The sequence below is a fragment of the Astyanax mexicanus genome, chromosome 4, assembly GCF_023375975.1.
Source record: "Astyanax mexicanus isolate ESR-SI-001 chromosome 4, AstMex3_surface, whole genome shotgun sequence".
NCBI lineage: Eukaryota > Metazoa > Chordata > Actinopteri > Characiformes > Acestrorhamphidae > Astyanax > Astyanax mexicanus.
Window position 1 is genome coordinate 10,405,664 of NC_064411.1, and position 18,961 is coordinate 10,424,624.

The 18,961-nt window shown below is 35.3% G+C and overlaps 2 protein-coding genes across 5 annotated transcripts in view; one reads left to right on the forward strand and one right to left on the reverse strand.

The window, feature by feature from the left end:
* The window catches only part of LOC125801199 (zinc finger protein 271-like), an 883,173-nt gene that overhangs the window by 507,650 nt on the left and 356,562 nt on the right, over positions 1–18,961 (forward strand). The window lies entirely within an intron of this gene.
* The window catches only part of LOC125801348 (zinc finger protein 239-like), a 111,674-nt gene continuing 104,423 nt past the window's right edge, over positions 11,711–18,961 (reverse strand). Inside the window, exons 1-2 of one of the 3 annotated variants that reach the window (XM_049477923.1) lie at positions 15,872–15,954; positions 11,711–14,022 (exon numbers count right to left, since the gene is read on the reverse strand). In XM_049477923.1, coding sequence (XP_049333880.1) covers positions 12,920–13,891 — 972 coding nt within the window. In that variant the 5' untranslated portion in view covers positions 13,892–14,022; positions 15,872–15,954 and the 3' untranslated portion in view covers positions 11,711–12,919. Of the gene's footprint in view, positions 14,023–15,871; positions 15,955–18,961 lie in introns of those variants that run through there. The other 2 variants (XM_049477925.1, XM_049477924.1) reach the window with 2 other exon arrangements.

The following is an 18,961-nucleotide window of genomic DNA, read 5'->3' on the forward strand; positions in this document are numbered from 1 at the left end:
TCAGACACTGTAGTGTCACACAAGTGACTTTGTGGAGAGGTATTTGGTCATCAAAGCACAGATATATATATATATATATATATATACACATATATATAGCTGTGAGGCTTTATAACCACCACCTCCACAGGCAGCACACTTTACTGATCCATTGTATGTATGTTTTTCTTAAATTTAATCTTATGTACTTTTTGCACTCTTTTCCTTTTATTGTTTGTGCTGCTGAAATGATGAAATTTCCCCCAGTGGGATAATAATAAAGGCTATCTATCTATCTCTCTTACACCATTGAAGTGGCACCAGGAGTCCTATGGAGACGACACCTCGATCAGCTGAGGAGGACACTATGCCAGTCAGTAAAGAGTCACCTGAGGTGTTCATAACACCTCCTGCTGTTCCGGAGCTGTCTACTCCTGATGAGTCAGAGGTCCTCATCCCTGCTTTACTCTCCGAGCAGACTGTGTTAGCAGTTAGGGATAGGAAACCCCCAAAACGCTTGAACCTTTAAAGCTAAAAAAACAAAAAAAAAAAAAACAGACAGGAACTGAAGCAAGAAAAACAGGTTGTTTGTATGTATATAGTTATGCATGTTGAAAAACTGCCTGTATTTTGGATATTCGCAAAATAATGTTATCCATTGTGTCCTAGCAGGGAGGAATGTTGTGTATTGTGCTGCAGTTTAACTGAGACTCTTATTTTGAAGTTAATATCCTCCCTCCCCTGTGTTGTTGTTACTTGCACTAGAGTGAACAGGCTCCAGAGGGAGAGCTGCAGTAAAGTTAAGCTGAACAATGCTACCTCCTTGTTGGTCTCCTCATTCATTACTGTTAAAGTGTTACTAACTAGTGCAAACACTAGTGTTGATTTAGGACCTCAGTGCAAATGTTGTCAGGCGCTAAGGGAAACTGCACAACAAAATCCAGAACACAGGCACCTGGGAAACATGAGTCCACATCTTTACCATGAGAAGCCCACAGTAAAATCACTAATAAATAAGAACACCGCCCTGAGTAGGGGTCCAAGGTGCTGAAGCAGGCAGTGCTGATACTCCTAGTGCCACTCTGTGCTGCTTGTCCAAAAAAAAATCTCAATCTTCCACTCTGGTCCAACTATTTGTGCAGCATCTGGAGAGCACACACCTTAGCAAAAACAAGTTCTTTGTAGATTCAAAAAGAGGGACATAGTAAGATGCTCCAGATATTTAAGAATACAAACCCAATAGTGATTTTGGACAATGATTAAGGTTAATTCAACAAACTAATGTTTAGTTCAGAGTTTAACAAGAAACTGGATCGGTGTAACCAGATATTAGATTGATGCCAAACAAGCATGGTTTTTATAGCCTGATCTGATTGATAGATTTCATTTGGAATTACCGGCATAACTGACCCCTTTTTACCAGCAAAATCCAGGCAAGAGAGAGTGGCAGTGGGCCATGGGAGAGAGGACACAGAGAGACAGGACTAAAGCCAAATCAATATGATTCATAACATTGATTTTGTTGATTTTATTGATTTATATGATTTATTTGATTTATGTGCCAATTTCTTAACGCATCATTGTAAACTGTATGAAATGACAGGTTGGGCTCCACTATCAGTAAGACGCCAAATACACTGGGCAGTTTTTGTGTATAAAGGAATTATTGGTCAGCTTCCCTCATATTTGTCTGAATTTTTGATAAGAAATGGTTCCTTGTATAATTTACGCTCTAGTAATTATATAACACTGGATATTCCTGCTGTTCGGTCTGAATTTGGAAAGAAGTCTTTCAGTTATGATGCACCTTCAACCTGGAATGATCTTCAGAAACATTTTAGATTAGATCAGTTTATTTCACTGAAGGAATTTAAATCATCTGTCTCAAATCTTTATACATATGCTTGTTCTTGTTAAAGTATTTTGTTTGTATGTGTGTATTTACTTCTCTATGCTATAAGGGTGTAGATTAGTTGATTTGTGTTTTTTGTGCTGCTGTCTTGGTCAGGGCTCACTTGTAAAAGAGATTTTTTAATCTCAATGTGACTACCCTGGTTAAATAAAGGTAAATCAATATAGTACATGTACTGATTTTCATGTCAGTTATCATGTCTGCAGCTCACAGACCACTAGAGGCAGAAGTGGTTCCAGCTTGCATAGCACCCAGGATGAACTTCCTTCAGGACCATCCTGGTGACAAAACAAGTACAACAATAATCTTTTTGTATACAACAGGCATGTGAAAACACAGTACAGGTGCTTACAGTAAGCCATTGTAGCCTAGAGTGACACCAGTGATACAAGTACAAACTCATATTTTACTAGTAAAAATTGCTAATTGCAAAAAACAAAACAAAACAAAAAAAAAACGAACTAGTGTCTGCTAAAACAGGCTGGCTAGCTCCACGGCTATTACTACGATTACATTGTAGAATAGAAATGTGAAACATTTCTGTTGAACAGGTTCACAATTTGAAAAGCCAAATTAAACAAATTGCGTCCTTGGGCAAGAGAGGGAAATGCTTCTTGAGACTCTGAGATTTTCAGACACTCAAGCCACTTTTTTTTTTTCATTTTGCAATGTTGTATTCATTTGCCTAAAGTGAGTACACACATGAAACATATAGCACCATCTCAAACCGTACACAAACAGGCTCCGCATTTTAACCACTTCATATCCATGCTTCAGACACAGTACTAAGGTATGTTTGTGTTTTTCCACCAGACAATAGTTTACTACATAAACCTGATGTAGAGGACAAAAAAGACACCCTAAAAAAGCACTTGTCGTGAATAGTAAGCACTAAATAAATTCTATATCAAGTGACATTACTGGTTTGTAATTTGTTTGTATTTTGTATACAGACATGCTTCGACCAGTACGGCGCTATGATTGGTGTAATGAATGTAAACCAAAATCATCATGAAATAAAGCAATTAAACAACACGCAATGTTCAATTATTGACACTTGCTTTGCTGTTTTCAGTACTTCAATAAACACCAGCACAGTGTAACATTCTTGGATCCACTTGGTCAAAATGAGATGGCACAATCTGTAAAAGCAGGCCAAAGGATTATTTTAAAAAACATAAACAATTCAGTTAGCAGACAGCTCCATTGCTACTAATTATTTGTTTCCAGCAACTATCTTCACATGAGGAAATCTTTTGCTAATATTTGGAAGATACTGAGGATAGGTAATTTTATTGCTACTACTACAAATGGTGTCACTGTCTTCATTCAAATATGGTGATATATTTAATATCAGCACTGATCAAATAATTGTTTGTGTACATTGATTTAGATCTATGGTTCCCAGGTGGCATGTAAGAGTTTTCCTCTGAGCAGTTAATGATGATTTGAGCAGTAATTAATGAATAGTTACTATAAAGGAGACATAATTAGTAAGCAGTTCTCCAGGAGATATGTAAATCTCAGTAATTAATGTGGAGTTATTAGTGAACTACTATAATCATTAGTTCAGTACTATCTACTGAGTATTTTACTCAGTACTTCCTGGTAGTTAATAGAAGATATTTAGGTGTTAATGCAGCACTATTAATTAGTTACTGCTTAGGTCCTGCTTAATTACCTATTAACTATAAAACAGTATTATAAAGTGTTCCCATTTACACTCTAATTTCTCAGACATGTATTAGTGTTCTGTAGCTAACGTGTTTAAACATTGTGATAAAAGTTCTGTGGTTATCGTAGAGTCCTTTTATCAGGATACATTTGCCTTGAGCAACACCTTAATCAACTCATTATTGTTCAGCATTAAATTAAATAATTGAATGCATGTTATTATTTTTATAATATTTGCAAGTTTTTCAGCTTTATTTCACACTAGGAGTAACTTAACCAAAATCTAATTAATCTAAGCCAAATTTAATAAAAAATGTTTGTGATTTATTTGACCAAATATTTTAGCATTAAACTTTTAATGCCTTCCTTTTAGCAAAAAATACATAGATAAACAAAAATATAAAAAACAAATAAAACTAGATATGCATTTCCAGATGGCAAATGTGAAATAATAAAAGGCAAAAAAATAGAAAGTTATTTTAGAAAGTCAAAGTTTAGATTGATATGCCCAAAGATGTTGCAAATCTTTACACTACAATAAATATATAATTATTATAATTTATATGATCTCTCAACATTGTGATTATCTAACTACTTACTGGTACTCCTCTGAAATTGTAAATGCTCAGGTTTATAACCAAACAAAATTTCAACAGCAGACCCTATTTCCCAGAAGAAGTTTACTGCAGTCATCAAATGATCATTAATCATTAAAACTTTAATAAATATGAAAAAATCTATGTTAACGTATTAAAAAACACAATAATCCCTCACAATATTAAATCAACCTGAACAGCCTAATAAAACATTACAAAAACTCTTCATTTTTTGTCCTGAAAAGGAAGAAGTGAAAACATTTAGTATTGTTTTGATGTACAAAACATGAGCATGGAGTAATTAAAGCACTTAATACCTCCACAAACTAAGCAACACCAAGTGTGTTTTCTCTGTTTTATTAAGCAGTATCTCAGTATTAGTGGACTAGAATGTGTGTAAAAGTGAAGTTAGGTGTGACCCACGTTTACATTCACATATTGTACTATAGTGTTGTAGTCTGATAAACCCATTTCAACCACCTAAACAGTTTGTCCAGATGATTGAAGATTTTATGAATTTATGATGACTTCACATTTTTCAGGTTGAGGACAAGATTAGGGCCGATATTTAGGTGCGATATTTAAAGGTGAAAAAAAAAGGTTTAAAAAGATATGCAAGAATTCCCTTAGTCCAGATGATTTAAATAAGAGGTTTAAATTACACATTGAAAACACATTACTGTATCAAGTTAATTGTTTCATTTATGTAAATTCCCTGAGGTAACCTTAAAGAACCTTTTCATACTCACTTTATATCAGACCATGCCTGACATGACAGCGCAGCTTCAGCTCCATTCCTGTGTCGAGGAGGAGGACAAAGTTCTCCTCTGTTTCCATCACGCCCTCTATAACCACAGCCGTCTCAAACGCAGAGGAGATCACGCCTACAGATAGAAAACACAAAGACAGCTTTCATTAAAAGACAGCAACAGGTACATATACAGAGATAAATGTAAAACATATTTGTTCCAAATATCTATGATTTGAATAAGTATAATCAGTTTACTAATTTAAAGTGTTTACAATGATTATGTTTGAAGTTTTGTGTCTTGTAGTCATTTTACCCTGTCAGTTGTGTTTTGGGAAAGTTTTTGGACATATCCCAAATACATTATGCGTAATATGTTTGATATTTTATAAGATGCGATTAATGCTAAGTTTCAAAATACTTTCATAACACAACCTATCTATCAATCCTCTCTTGTAGAGGAGTAGAAAGGACCATCGTGGTTATGGGCTGTCTTTTTAAAGTCTCTTGCATAAAATATAAATGTACACAGTAAAAAATGTCTACAAATATATATATATATATATATATATATATATATATATATATATATATATATATATATATATACTTTTAGAAACATTTTGAAATGAGCATAACTGGTCCCTGTTAAAAGGGGTGACAATGGGTGCATGTAAATCATTATATAATATTTAATTAGTAAATATATATTTAAGTTATTGCAAGTATAAGCATATATTTCATAAATTAACTAAAATAAAAACAGCAACTAATTCAAAGCATTCGTCTGTGTTTTTCAGTTGCTATATGACTCATATATGACTGACAGAGGTACATACCAATCAAAGCCTTTAACAGTATTTTATTAAGAATAAATAATTATATATTTTTATATAGTAGAACAGTTTCAAACATTCACTCCAAACAAACAAATAAAACTGTAAACCTTTGTAAGTTTTGTAAATAATAGTAAATTACCAAGATTCTGACACAGATTGAGTAAATACTACTACTACTACTACTACTACTAATAATAATAATAATAATACATACAAGATAAAGTTCTTTAAAGAAAAAAAAATACTCTGTACCCCAATTTAGATTTTTTAAAGCTATCTACTTTCCTATGAACTTAGCTAAGTACAGTACGTATAACAATTTATTTCATAGTTTTTAGTTATAGTTAGCTAACTGCAGTAGATTTAGCTAACTAATACAGTAGTCCACAGCTAGCTAATAATAATTACTTGTAACGTTATATTAATGAATGATGCTTCATTTGAACTCTGCCTATCGTGTCTGCATTTGGGTCTACCCGTTTAACCACACTGTGTGTGTGTGTGTGTGTGTGTGTGTGTGTTTGAGAGAGAGAGACAGAATAATACATATGCTGCTAATACTGAATAATAGTTATCTGTCATCAGATATTTTCTAAAGTTAGATTAAAACAATTGAAAGCAGTACTGAGTTAGCTGTGTGACGGGAGCTGTGCTGAACTGTGTTGAGCTATGAAAAGGTCCTGGCTGACCCATGTCTGTAAATCTGATGTAAAAATAAAAAAGCTTCATAAAGTAATAAAGGGAAATAAAAATGAAGATTGGTGCTAAAGAAACCCTCAGTCATACATGAATTAACATAGAAAATTAATGTGTGTCATTTTTGACCCACGTGTATTCAAAAAGCAGGTACTTTAAAAAATAAAATAAACAAACAAAATAAACAAAAACAAGTTAATTGAGGAATACCTTAAATTCTGAATGGCTGAATTAATTTATTGCTAAGTATCGTAGCTTACAAGTTGCAAAGAAAATGAATGTTGCGCATTAAAGGGTGTGTGCATATGTTGCACATTAAAGGGTTAAAAGTGAGGTGTGACTATTATTTTTTTTATAAAATGGGTTATGAAAGTGGCTCAGAGAGCAATGACAATATTTCAGCTAATTTACAATGCTTTAGGAGCACTGAAGGTAGAGGTGCATTTGTTGAATTGACATATGAATAATATTTTAACACAATCAATGCCAATTACCCATCAATGTGTTTATTCTAACATGGCTTAAATTAATTAGTAAACTTGCCCAACAGAATGTACATTTTACTCATTATTTTATTTGTAATTTTTTGCTTACATTGCAGTCACATTACCTAATTTTTAAGTTATCTTAATATTCAAAACAATTACTTAATACATTTTTAACCCCAGTTGGCATGAAAAGCTAGTATGACGTGCTTTTTCTTGGAAACAGATCAGTGTTTACCCAGCTATTAAAACACTCACTGGTGTTATTTGCCCCTGCAGAGTCACAAAGCCGTTTGCAGATCTGACCTCCTCAAGCTTTGTCTCCATGCTTGGTGGACAGAGTAGCTCTGTGCTTTCTCCACAATTTCTTTTCCTACAGGCATGTTACTCGTTCTGTATATATCTGTGTTTGCGTTTATGAATGCCTTCTGGTTCTTTATTAACAGATTTTTAAACAAATACGTGCGATCAAGCTGTTCTCATTTTCCTTTGTCAGGGATAAGGAGAACACTGACCACCCATCCCTCAGTGCACAGAGGTGTTTAGTTACAAACTCAGCTGAAACTTTCTCCTTGAAACTGAAGGACCCTGCAGTGGACTGGGTGACTTTTGCAATGCATTTAAGATGAATGGAACAGCCTTTGTGGTAGAGTGAGGCTCTCCTGAAGTTTTGTTCCATCTAAAAAAAACACAATAATAATAATAATTATAATTTAGGGTCAGAGAGTAGGCAGGGTGCACAAATATCCCAAGCCATTTTACACAGCTATAAACCATTTCATAATAATAATAATAATAATAATAAGAAGAAGAAGAAGAAGAAGAAGGATGACAACATGCTGATCTACAGATCTATAAATACATTTTAACTAGTCTTATTACCAGGATCATGAATATAATTTTTACTAGGTAGCCTATATGTTACCTTTGATATATATATTGATACCTTTCAAATAATTCCCATTTCTACTACAGAAAATAAAATTACTCAAATTAGCATTTGTACTATTCAGAATTTAAGTTACAGGTGTTATATTTTAGATCTCTATATACAAAATGCACTTCATGCTAGTGAAAACATTATTTAAACATTTGATATCAGATGAACGTCAGTACATTATTAATTCATATTGTTTAAGAATTTCTCCTAATAAAATAATATTAAAAGTAATTTTAGATAATGGTAACTGAAAGCCTATGTAAACGTATAATATTGTTACATGAAGTAAGCCATCTTGACAAGCAACTCATAAGATTATGAATATATATTTATATAATATATATCTTTAGATTTTGTATAATCATTAGTGAAATTAAGAGATCTGTAGTTTGATATTTTACATGTAAGAAAGGATGTATACCACTGGTTTATTTTTAGGCTAAACCAACTTTTCCATACAACTGCTTTCAAGCAAATGTAAAAATGCACGATAGGGATTGGTTCTTTGGTTGCTGTGGGAGAATGATTGGTGAGATGTTTAACAAAAGTATATTTAATCCAATGGTTGGAATTTAAGTAACTTTAACATTTAGTCGTTCGCCGGACAAATAAGCTGAAGTCCGAGGCTTTTTTCCTCCTTTTTAATTTTCCCTCTGAACAGCTGGAATGTACTGGAGTTACTATAAAAGCAGCAGCTGTGAGCCGCACGGAATGAGCCAAACGAAGCACCCACTTAGCAGAGCAGCGAGAGGTACCGAGATAAGCTGACAGTTAACAGATAACAAAGCTAGCATTAGCTACTTAGCCTGCTAAGCTAGTTAGCTAAATAGCTAACGCTAGCCTTGTTAAGGTAGCTATCCAATGCTAGCTAACTAACTAACACTAGCTAGATGAAGCTAGCTACCCAGCAAGCCTTTTAACTTACAAACTGAACGGTTCATCAACAAAACCGTGCCTGGGTGTTTCAATATCCATTTAAATTATGTGCGTTTCATCCAGTCTTAATGAACTCTGAACTTTACATGCTTAATATTTAAATGTATATAAACAGGCTAGTTTATGGGATGGCAATACCTGCTGTTGACGGGCTGCAGGGTTTCTGCATGGACCTCACATAGAGAGAGAATAGATACCTCCAAAAATTCTGGCTCTCAGACAAGCATCTGAAAAGTTCTGCTCAGGGTTCTGCAGGGAAGATCTCTGAGCAAATGGTCCACGTTAGCCTCCTGACAGCAAATACACTCGGTTTCAGTCGGCACGGCAGTGCAGTGACCGCATCTGCACCAGGTACAGTTAGTGTTACCGACCCTCTCCACCTGTACAGGAACCGCTGGCTGCTCTTCTGTATAAAACGGAGTTTGTACCAATAATCTGTCTCGTCTCCTCACCGGCTCGAACGCATAAACCCTTGGGTTTCTAGGAAACAGACCAAAACCCCTTTCAGCTTCGTCTTCATCCATAATCTTGACAAAAAACAAGCTCTTTTCCTTAACCGTGACTCAAAGCTATGTTCTTGGGCTCTTCAACCAACCAACCTAGTGACGTCACTAGTGCTGCACGGGCAACATGGCGGCGCACTAGCTCAAACGTTTAGGGTTGTAACAAACATAAATATATTATAATTTAGTGTGTAAACATTTTTATTTTACCACCAAATAAATTCTATTACATTTAATCCCTTAGAAAACAAACTAAAATGTTTTTTGTCCACTTTTGCAATTTAACAAAATTAAAATCACCTCATATCTATCAAGGAAATTGTAATTCATCATGTCAATAATGATTGTGGTTTTCCTATACTTTTAAAAACATCTCTCTGCTGAACTAGTCAGGCCCTAATGAATGCAATTATCCCTTTGTGCAAGTAATGATGATAATGATCACAATAATAATAATGATTATAGCTTTTATTGGTGTTACCACTAACAGGACCCACTTACACCACAACTTAGGTGACTGTGAAGCTCAGATTGGTTTAAATACTTCAGGTAAAGGAGAAATCTGTTGTGAAACTGACTTGTATTGAAACATGACGAGTACGAATAGTTGAATAACCCACCTCAATTCTTCCTCAGTATTCCCAAATACAGTGCTTTTATCCAATGCTACCAGCAGACTTACAAAACTAGCGATATATTATGGATCATAGCGGTACTCATGCAAAGAAATGGCTATTTTTACACCTTTAACAAGCTCAGAGTAGCGCCACACTTCATTAGTAGAATTCTGAGAGCCCTAAAATTTTAAATGAGGCACTGAGAGCTATGAAAATGCACAGATAGTTTATTAAAAAGGACACATTACACTTAAGTTAGGGGGACAGATTTCAAAATTGTCACTAAAAATGCAAGAATATTAGAGATGTTTCCAACAACATCTGGAACTTTTTCGTTTTGCAATCTGAACCCTAACCTACCAATTTGTTTGGGCATTTTCAAAGCTCTCACAAAACTTTTACAGACAACTACAACTCCTGGGGATGAATGGAGGTGGAAAAACGTCCATTTCACACCGGATTTCTCCTTTGGGTGGCAGTTAGTATTTACCAAATAATAACATAAGTCAGTCTCAGGATGGATAGGTTACAGGTCACAGAAAGGTTATCAACCATATTGTGAGAAAACATGCTGAGATTGCAGGTCTTGCAATATAAAAGCCTTTTATTGAAACACACAGATGAGTACATATAGAGGTGAAGCAATACAAAGATAATAGTTGGTACTGGATAAAAACAATCAATTAACTAAATGAATTGGATATTCTTAGTAATTTTGGAGATTCAAAATCTTTAGCAAGATATGATATCTAATAAGAAAAAGAGTATAAAACTTGAGTAATACAACAACCAAATATCCATCTATATCCCTCTATGGTAACAGATTTTTAATCAGACTGAACCATAGACAAACAAGAACAACAGCAGGGGGAATAAATAAGCCAGAAACTTTACTGTGCTACACAAGTCTGGAGTGGGTTGATTTCAGTAAGAGAACTACGGCTGGAGCGTTTTATTTAACCTCTGGAAAATATTTTGTTGGCCTCTCTGCGGGGTCTGGATGCTCCACACGGCAGTAACCGGCACAGTTTTGTCTCTCTGTGGCTCTGGGTCACACTTTTGGGAGCACACACTCTCTGGAGTGGCTCAGGGGGTGTTATCCCCTTATCCTTTCATATGGATGAGCCTAGCAGTTAATTGCATTAAGCTAAGCTATGCTAAGCTTGGGGAACTGAGGACGGCTTCCACAGAGTAAAAACAGATACTAGAAATTAATGGAAATAATAAAATATGCATAAGCTAGAAAAGTGATTAAATTCTTTCAAAACCTTCTAAGCATAAGCGCTGAAGGTTTTATCCAAAATCCTAATCTACTCCTAACAACTATGGCATCTAAATTTTAAAGACTAAATTATGCTAATCTACCATCTGGTGCAAGCACTGGCAGCAAGTACGTACTCGTCTTAAACCAACCAACCTCGTGACGTTACCAGTGCTGCACGGGCAACATGGCGGCGCCCTAGCTCAAACGTACCAAACATAAATATATTATAATTTAGTGTGTAAATTATAGCTAGATTTAGCTAGACTAGATACAGATTAAAAAACGGTCAATAAATCAAATGTAGATTTTGGTAATTAAGTGTAATTGGTCAATGGCTATGCTCTTCAAAAAACAGAACACAAACCACAAGCATTCACAATTACAAAAAACATATGAATACACGTTAAACACATGCTACTCTACCATTGGAAGTAATTGTATATCTAACCCTTTAAAGCCTGAACCATTAAATCAATTTCTTTCTGAAATTCAAATGTGAAAATGCCTAATATTCATTTCATTTCAACCCAAATCCATTTCACACTGGACTATATTTAACAAATAATAACATAAGATCATCTCAGGCCTATAGGTTTCATGTCAAACATATGTTGAGAAAACACAATGAGATTGCAGATCTGCAATATAAAAGCCGTTTATAAAACCACAGAGATGAGTAAATATAGAGGTGAAGCAACACAAACATAATTGTTGGTACTGGATAAAAAATATTAAGAAACTTGATGATTTGGATATTCTTAGTAAATTTGGAGGATAAAAAAACTTCAACAACATATAATACTCAATAAGGGAATGATAAGAGAGTATAAAACTTGAGTATTAAAACGCTACCAAATATCCCTCTATATCCCTCTATGCTAACAGATTTTTAATCAGACTAAACCATAGACAAATGAGAACACCATCAGAGGGAGTGAATGAGCCCACAACCTTACAGCGCTACACATGTCTGGAGGGGGTTGATTTCAGTATGGGAACTACAGCTGGAGCGTTTTATTTAACCTCTGGAAAGGATTTTGTTGGCCTCTCTGCGGGTCTGGATGCTCCTCCGGTCCACACGGCAGTACCTAGCACAGTGTCGTCTCTCTGTGGCTCTGGGTCACACTTTTGGGAGCACGCTCTGGAGTTCCTCAGGTGGTGTTTCTCCTTTCATACAGAGGGGCCTGTCGGTTAATAGCATTAAGCTACACTATGCTAATCTTGGGGAACTAACACAGAGCAAAAACGAAGATACTAGAAATGAATGGAAATAATAAAGTCTGTATATACTAGAAAAGAGATTAAATGCATTCAAAACCTTCTAAGCACAAGCACTGAAATGTTTACAGAAAATTAAGAATCGTACTCTACTCCTAACAACTACGACATCTAAATTTTAAAGACTAAGTTATGCTAATCTAACATCTGGTGCAAGCTCTGGCAGTGCCCTCGCTCAAACGACCTTCCCTTCTTCAGAACTAAACTCATAGCGTAACTACCCTTAAAACTGAGCTCTGTCTCACGAAGAATGTCCTGAAATATCAAACATACGAGAAAACATAACATTAAATTCTATAAACATCATCCATGAAGAGTCATTTTGCTGAACCTGTAAAATCCATTGTTAAATTCAGTTCATGTTTGTTTCTGGTGGAACGTGTCCCAAGTGACAAAGTGAAACATTTGTGTAGGATAAGGTGTTCTGTTCTAAAGATTTAAGATTTGCGCTTTTAATTGCTGTGGGACAAATTTGTGATAATTTTCTCTCCAGTGTGAATGCGCTGGTGTTTTTTGAGATGACCCTGTTGAGTAAAACTCTTCCCACAGTCTGAGCAGTGATACAGTTTTTCTCCTGTGTGAATGCGCTGGTGTTTTTTGAGATCACTATGTGTAGTAAAACTCCTCCCACAGTATGAGCAGTAATATGGTTTCTCTCCTGTGTGAATGTGCTGGTGCAGTTTGAGATTCCTATGATTAGTAAAACTTTTCCTACAGTCTGAGCAGTGATACGGTTTCTCTCCTGTGTGAATGCGCTGATGTATTTTGAAATTACTCTGTTGAGTAAAACTCCTCCCACAGTATGAGCAGTAATACGGTTTCTCTCCTGTGTGAATGCGCTGGTGTTTTTTGAGATTACCCTGTTCAGAAAAACTCCTCCTACAGTCTGAGCAGGAATATGGTTTCTCTCCTGTGTGAATGCGCTGGTGTTTTTTGAGAGTACTCTGTTGAGTAAAACTCAACCCACAGTCTGAGCAGTAATACGGTTTCTCTCCTGTGTGAATGCGCTGGTGTTTTTTGAGATTACCCTGTTCAGAAAAACTCCTCCTACAGTCTGAGCAGGAATATGGTTTCTCTCCTGTGTGAATGCGCTGGTGTTTTTTGAGAGTACTCTGTTGAGTAAAACTCAACCCACAGTCTGAGCAGTGATACGGTTTCTCTCCTGTGTGAATGCGCTGGTGATTTTTGAGTTTACTCTGATTAGTAAAACTCTTCCCACAGTCCGAGCAGTAATATGGTTTCTCTCCTGTGTGAATGCGCTGGTGATTTTTGAGAGTACTCTTTCGATTAAAACTCTTCTCACAGTCTGTGCAGTGATACGGTTTCTCTCCTGTGTGAATGCGCTGGTGTATTTTCAGAGTACTCTGTTTAGTAAAACTCTTGACAGAGTGCTGATGTTTCTCCATGTCGAGACTTGGCTTCATTTGTCTGTTAAATGTATCAAACAATGTCTGTGTGTTCTGGAGATTCTGCAGGATGGCTTCAGCTTCACCTCTTTCAGCAGTTTAACTTTGCTCTTAGTTAAATATGAATTTCAGGAGAATGTTTTTCATTTCTGGAAAACACAAAGAAGAATATTTAAATAAAAGCAGGGCAATAAACTGAAGAGAACTGCCTTAATTAAGTTACAATATACATACAAAACTACTGGGACTTGGGTTAAAATGCACTGGGCATATTGGCTAGTTAGATAACGTTAGATACTTGGGTTCAAAATGCACTGGGATCATTGGCTAGCTAGATAACATTAGATACTTGGTTAAAAAAGCACTGTGAACACTTGCTAGCTGATTATCATTAGCTACTTGGGTTAAAAAAAAAGCACTGGGAACATTAGCTAGCTAGATAACAAATAATTGGTTAAAAAAGCACTGGGAACATTGGCTAGCTGATTAACATTAGATACTTGGGTTAAAAAAGCACCTGGAACATTGGCTAGCTAGATAACATTAGATACTTGGGTTAAAAAAAGGACTGGGAACATTGGCTAGATAGATATCATCAGCTACTTTGTTCCCCTATTCTGGGCCAGTTCTGTCTATTAAACAGTTCTCTTTTTCTCTCTGCCAGTCATGTCACACATCAGCTCCCACTGTAGATGAACACTTAAACACTATTACCACATTAAAAAATCACATCATAAAACATTTTGCTATTGCTAATACTTTTTTAAATCTCGGCATAAAAAGATATGTGGTGCTTTTTATGTACCACAAAAATATTGAATAACAATTTTTTTTTTAAAATACAGCAACTGGATAGAGGGGTACATTAATTTTGAAGGTAAGTTAAGGTTATCCACCTTTAGCTAATCTAGCCAAAGCTATCTAGATAACTAAGCTAAGCTAGGCAATTTCAAACAATAAAATACTATTAGCAGCCTGAATGTTTTAAACACATTAAATTTGTGTTAAGTTGTTAGTATATAACCTAAATGGTAGGATAATGTACAAGCTGTCTGTAATGGTTAATCCTTTCCTTTATAATTAACTCTAGCTGTTAGGTGTGGTATTGGTTAGAGGTGGGCGGATCGATCCAAATATCGATAATATCGATACCAACGCTGGTATTGGTATTGAGCAATACTCGTGTAAAAATATCGATATTCAAGCTTTTTTCTCTGCCGCACGCACTGACTGCTGAGCACGAGATTCACCACAGTCTACTCTCTGGTCTCTGGTCTCAGCAAAGCCAGCCAAACGCCACGCAGGTAGGCTCAGCCTGGCCCCGCCCACCCAGCGCTCTCCTCGAGTCGACACGCCTCTACCTCAGGAGATTAGTGTTGAGTGATATTTTTTTACACTCTGTTTATTTAAGAAAAACTTGCATTTGAATTGCACTGAAAGGAAGACAATTCCTTATTTTTTATTGTTTTTCCAAATGACAATTCTATAAAAAAAAAGAAACAAAGAAACAAAGAACTAGAAAAGATGTGTAGTGAGGGGAGAATTTTTATTTTATTTTTTAATATTTTTTTACTTTATATTTAAACTTTGTTTTGTTACTGTTCCATTGTTTCTAAACAAAAATGTTGATTGTGATACTAAAGTATTTTGTTATCACTTACAATGTTTGGTGAAATTATATCCTAGGTTTTTGGATCATTTGGATCTATAAAGCTTAAATATTAAAAAGTATCGGTATCAGTATCGATATCGGCAATACTGACCCTGCGTTTACTTGGTATTGGATCGATACCAAAATTCCCGGTATCGCCCACCTCTAGTATTGGTAACAATACTGGGTCATTTTACAAGCTAATTTTGCTAATGCTAATGCTCCTGCCTTAGTGCTGAAAGAATCTGTAAATCTAAGCTTACTGTAAATAAACAGAAGCGCTTAACACCCAAATAAACAGTTTTCAGAGAGAAATCTGTGTAGATTAACATCCAGCGCTCGCTTACCTTTGAGGGAGAGTGAGTGAGAGTTTGTGTGAGAGAGAGTACCTTCTGTAGTTCAGCTGATTCTGCTTTTCCTCCTCTCCTGCTACAGACCCCGGAAGCTCAGCCTCATCCGGGTTATGTAGAGCCCCGCCCCCTCCCCCGCTATATTACATTATACCCCATCACCGCTAGAGGGAGCCCGCGAGAGAGTCCTCAATGCATGGAGCTGAATGGAGCTAAACAGCTAAAACTCTCATTTAAAACACTGTATAACGACTTCTCTGGGGTTTCCTTTAATTTTACGAAGTAGAACAAAGTATTTCACTAAAATAGGAAATATTTTTTATTCAGTAAATTTATTAGCATTACTGCCACTGATGCTGGAGTTAGACACAGCTTGTTTAAAATGATTAAAACTGCAGTTTAAAAGCTTTAATAATTATCTCTGCTGTGAATTAAATAGTTATACTTTTTCTGTTTAGATGAAATTAATAAAAAATATTTTATAAAGTATTAAACATTTCAAAATTATTTTTTTAAATAATTTATAAATGTTTGATACTTTTTAGAATAAAAAAAATGTTTATACGTTTTTATACATTTCAGACTGTCAAGTGGCTTGAGATTCAGAGCAGAGTTTTTTTTTCCTGTATAGAGATTGTCTGTTTGCTCCTGTAAAACTCCAACAAATAACACTTACTAATTACAATGGAAAGATCAGTGCTGTTGTTTTAGAGTACCAATTGTGACACTGAACTCTTAAACAAATCCTTTTATTTTTATAATTATTACTTTTAAAATGATATTTGCATATGAAATTTCAAATGCGTTTATAAGTGTGAAGTACCCTTCTATACAGAAATCAGGATGGTCCATTGTGATGTCAGAGAGTGATTTTACAGGGAGGAGCTGTGAATGACCTCAATTTATGGAAAGATTTCAGAATACATAAATAGACTTTAGAATAAAAAAGACTTTAGACAAGGTGAGCAACAAACAAGATCTGCTGCAGTACGATCTCCTTTTCAAGAACCTGCAGGACATCAAGAAGGTAAATGTAAAGAAAATGTAACCATAATATTTTAAATGACATTTAGATTAAAAAAAAGGTTTGAACTGGAATAACAAAATAATAATTTATAAATGTTTGATACATTATACAGTAAGAATTGTACTTATTAAAAAAAATAGAACTAAAACTATTTCATCACCACAGAGTTAATTATTAAAGCTTATGAAGTGCAGTTTTAATTATTTTAAATGAGCTCTGTGTGTAACTCCAGCATCAGTAGCAGTAATGCTAGTAAATCTACTGAATAAAACATTTGTTGTAGAAAATGGAAATATAGGGGTATGTTTTCTTTCCTATTTCAGTTAAATACTTTGTTCTACTTTGTAAAATTAAAGGAAAACTCCAGAGAAGTAGTTATACAGTGTTTTAAATGAGAGTTTTAGCTGTTTAGCTCCATTCAGCTCCATGCATTGAGGACTCCCTCGCGGGCTCCCTCTAGCGGTGATGGGGTATAATGTGATATAGCGGGGGAGGGGGCGGGGCTCTACATAACCCGGATGAGGCTGAGCGTCCGGGGTCTGTAGCTGGAGAGGAGAAAGAGCAGAATCAGCTGAACTACAGAAGGTATGGAGAAGTTTCTCTTTTTCTCTCTTGTTGGAGGTTGTTTGATGTGTTGTAACAGTAAAAAGGTCATTATTTTTCTGTGATTTTATGTTGAACTACAATTCCCTGCACCAACAAGAGAACTGCGTGTTTTTATTTATTAATTGTCCCTCCGCGCCCCCCCGTAGCTCCAGAGGAGCTTGAATGCAGCGCAGGAGGTAAACAGAGCTGAGGAGCTCCGTGAAAAAGTGCTGTTTTAAGCAAAAATAAATATTTTTGAGAGAAAAAATGAGCTCTTATATCAGTTCTAGTCACTCTTCTGTGCATTTTTAGCGGGTACTGAAGCATATTTTGCCTAATAATTAATTATTTCTGCCCCGGTCGGGATATCAGCTCTGAGGTACAGCCGTTTCAGCACCAAAACACTACATGTGACTGAGCCTGAAAATGTGTGTTCATGTGCTGTATTTACTTCTGTTTCATATTTTATAGATATATGTGCAGTTTCAGGTGCGTAATAATCGGCTGGGATTATTTTTGTTGTGTATGTGCAGGTATGTTGTGGTTCTGATTATTTAATTAATGTAAATGTTCTGTTCTGGAGCACATATCTTCAGCTCTTACCACGTTTAACCACGAACGATCTACAAAAAAGGGCTGAAGAGGGATGTTTATTAACTAGAGCACTTTTGTTAAATGAATACAGCAACTGTATAGAGATAGCCCGACTTTCCAATCCCGGTGAACAGTGCTGCTAATGCTGCAGGTTAGCTAGTTACAACTTATAAATTAAAGCTAGGTTAGCTAGTTATAACTAATAAATTAAAGCTAGGTTAGCTAGTTATAACTTTATAAATAAAAGCTAGGTTAGCTAGTTATAACTTATAAATTAAAGCTAGGTTAGCTAGTTATAACTTTATAAAATAAAGCTAGGTTAGCTAGTTATAAATTAAAGCTAGGTTAGCTAGTTATAACTAATAAATTTAAGCTAGGTTAGCTAGTTATAACTTATAAATTAAAGCTAGGTTAGCTAGTTATAACTTTATAAAATAAAGCTAGGTTAGCTAGTTATAACTAATAAATTTAAGCTAGGTTAGCTAGTTATAACTTATAAATTTAAGCTGGATTAGCTAGTTATTACTTGTCAAAAGTGCTGCTAATGCTTTAGAATTTTTTTTAAAGAACTAAGTTTTCCAGAATTATATATTTATATAGTTACATAATGTTCACCAGGCTTTATAGAGTCGGGTTAGCAGCATTAGCAGCACTTTTCACCGGGCTTGGAGAGTCGGGCCAGCGCCAGAAAGCTAGGATTAGCGAGGTTAGCTAATGTTGGCTAAAACCTTAACACTCCTTCAATATTAGTGATGTACTCCTCTATACAGTTTCTGTATTATTTTAACAAAACTGTTCTTGTTAGTAAACATCCCTCTTCAGCCCTTTTTTCTAGATTGTTTGTGGTTAAACGTGGTAAGAGCTGAAGATATGTGCTCCAC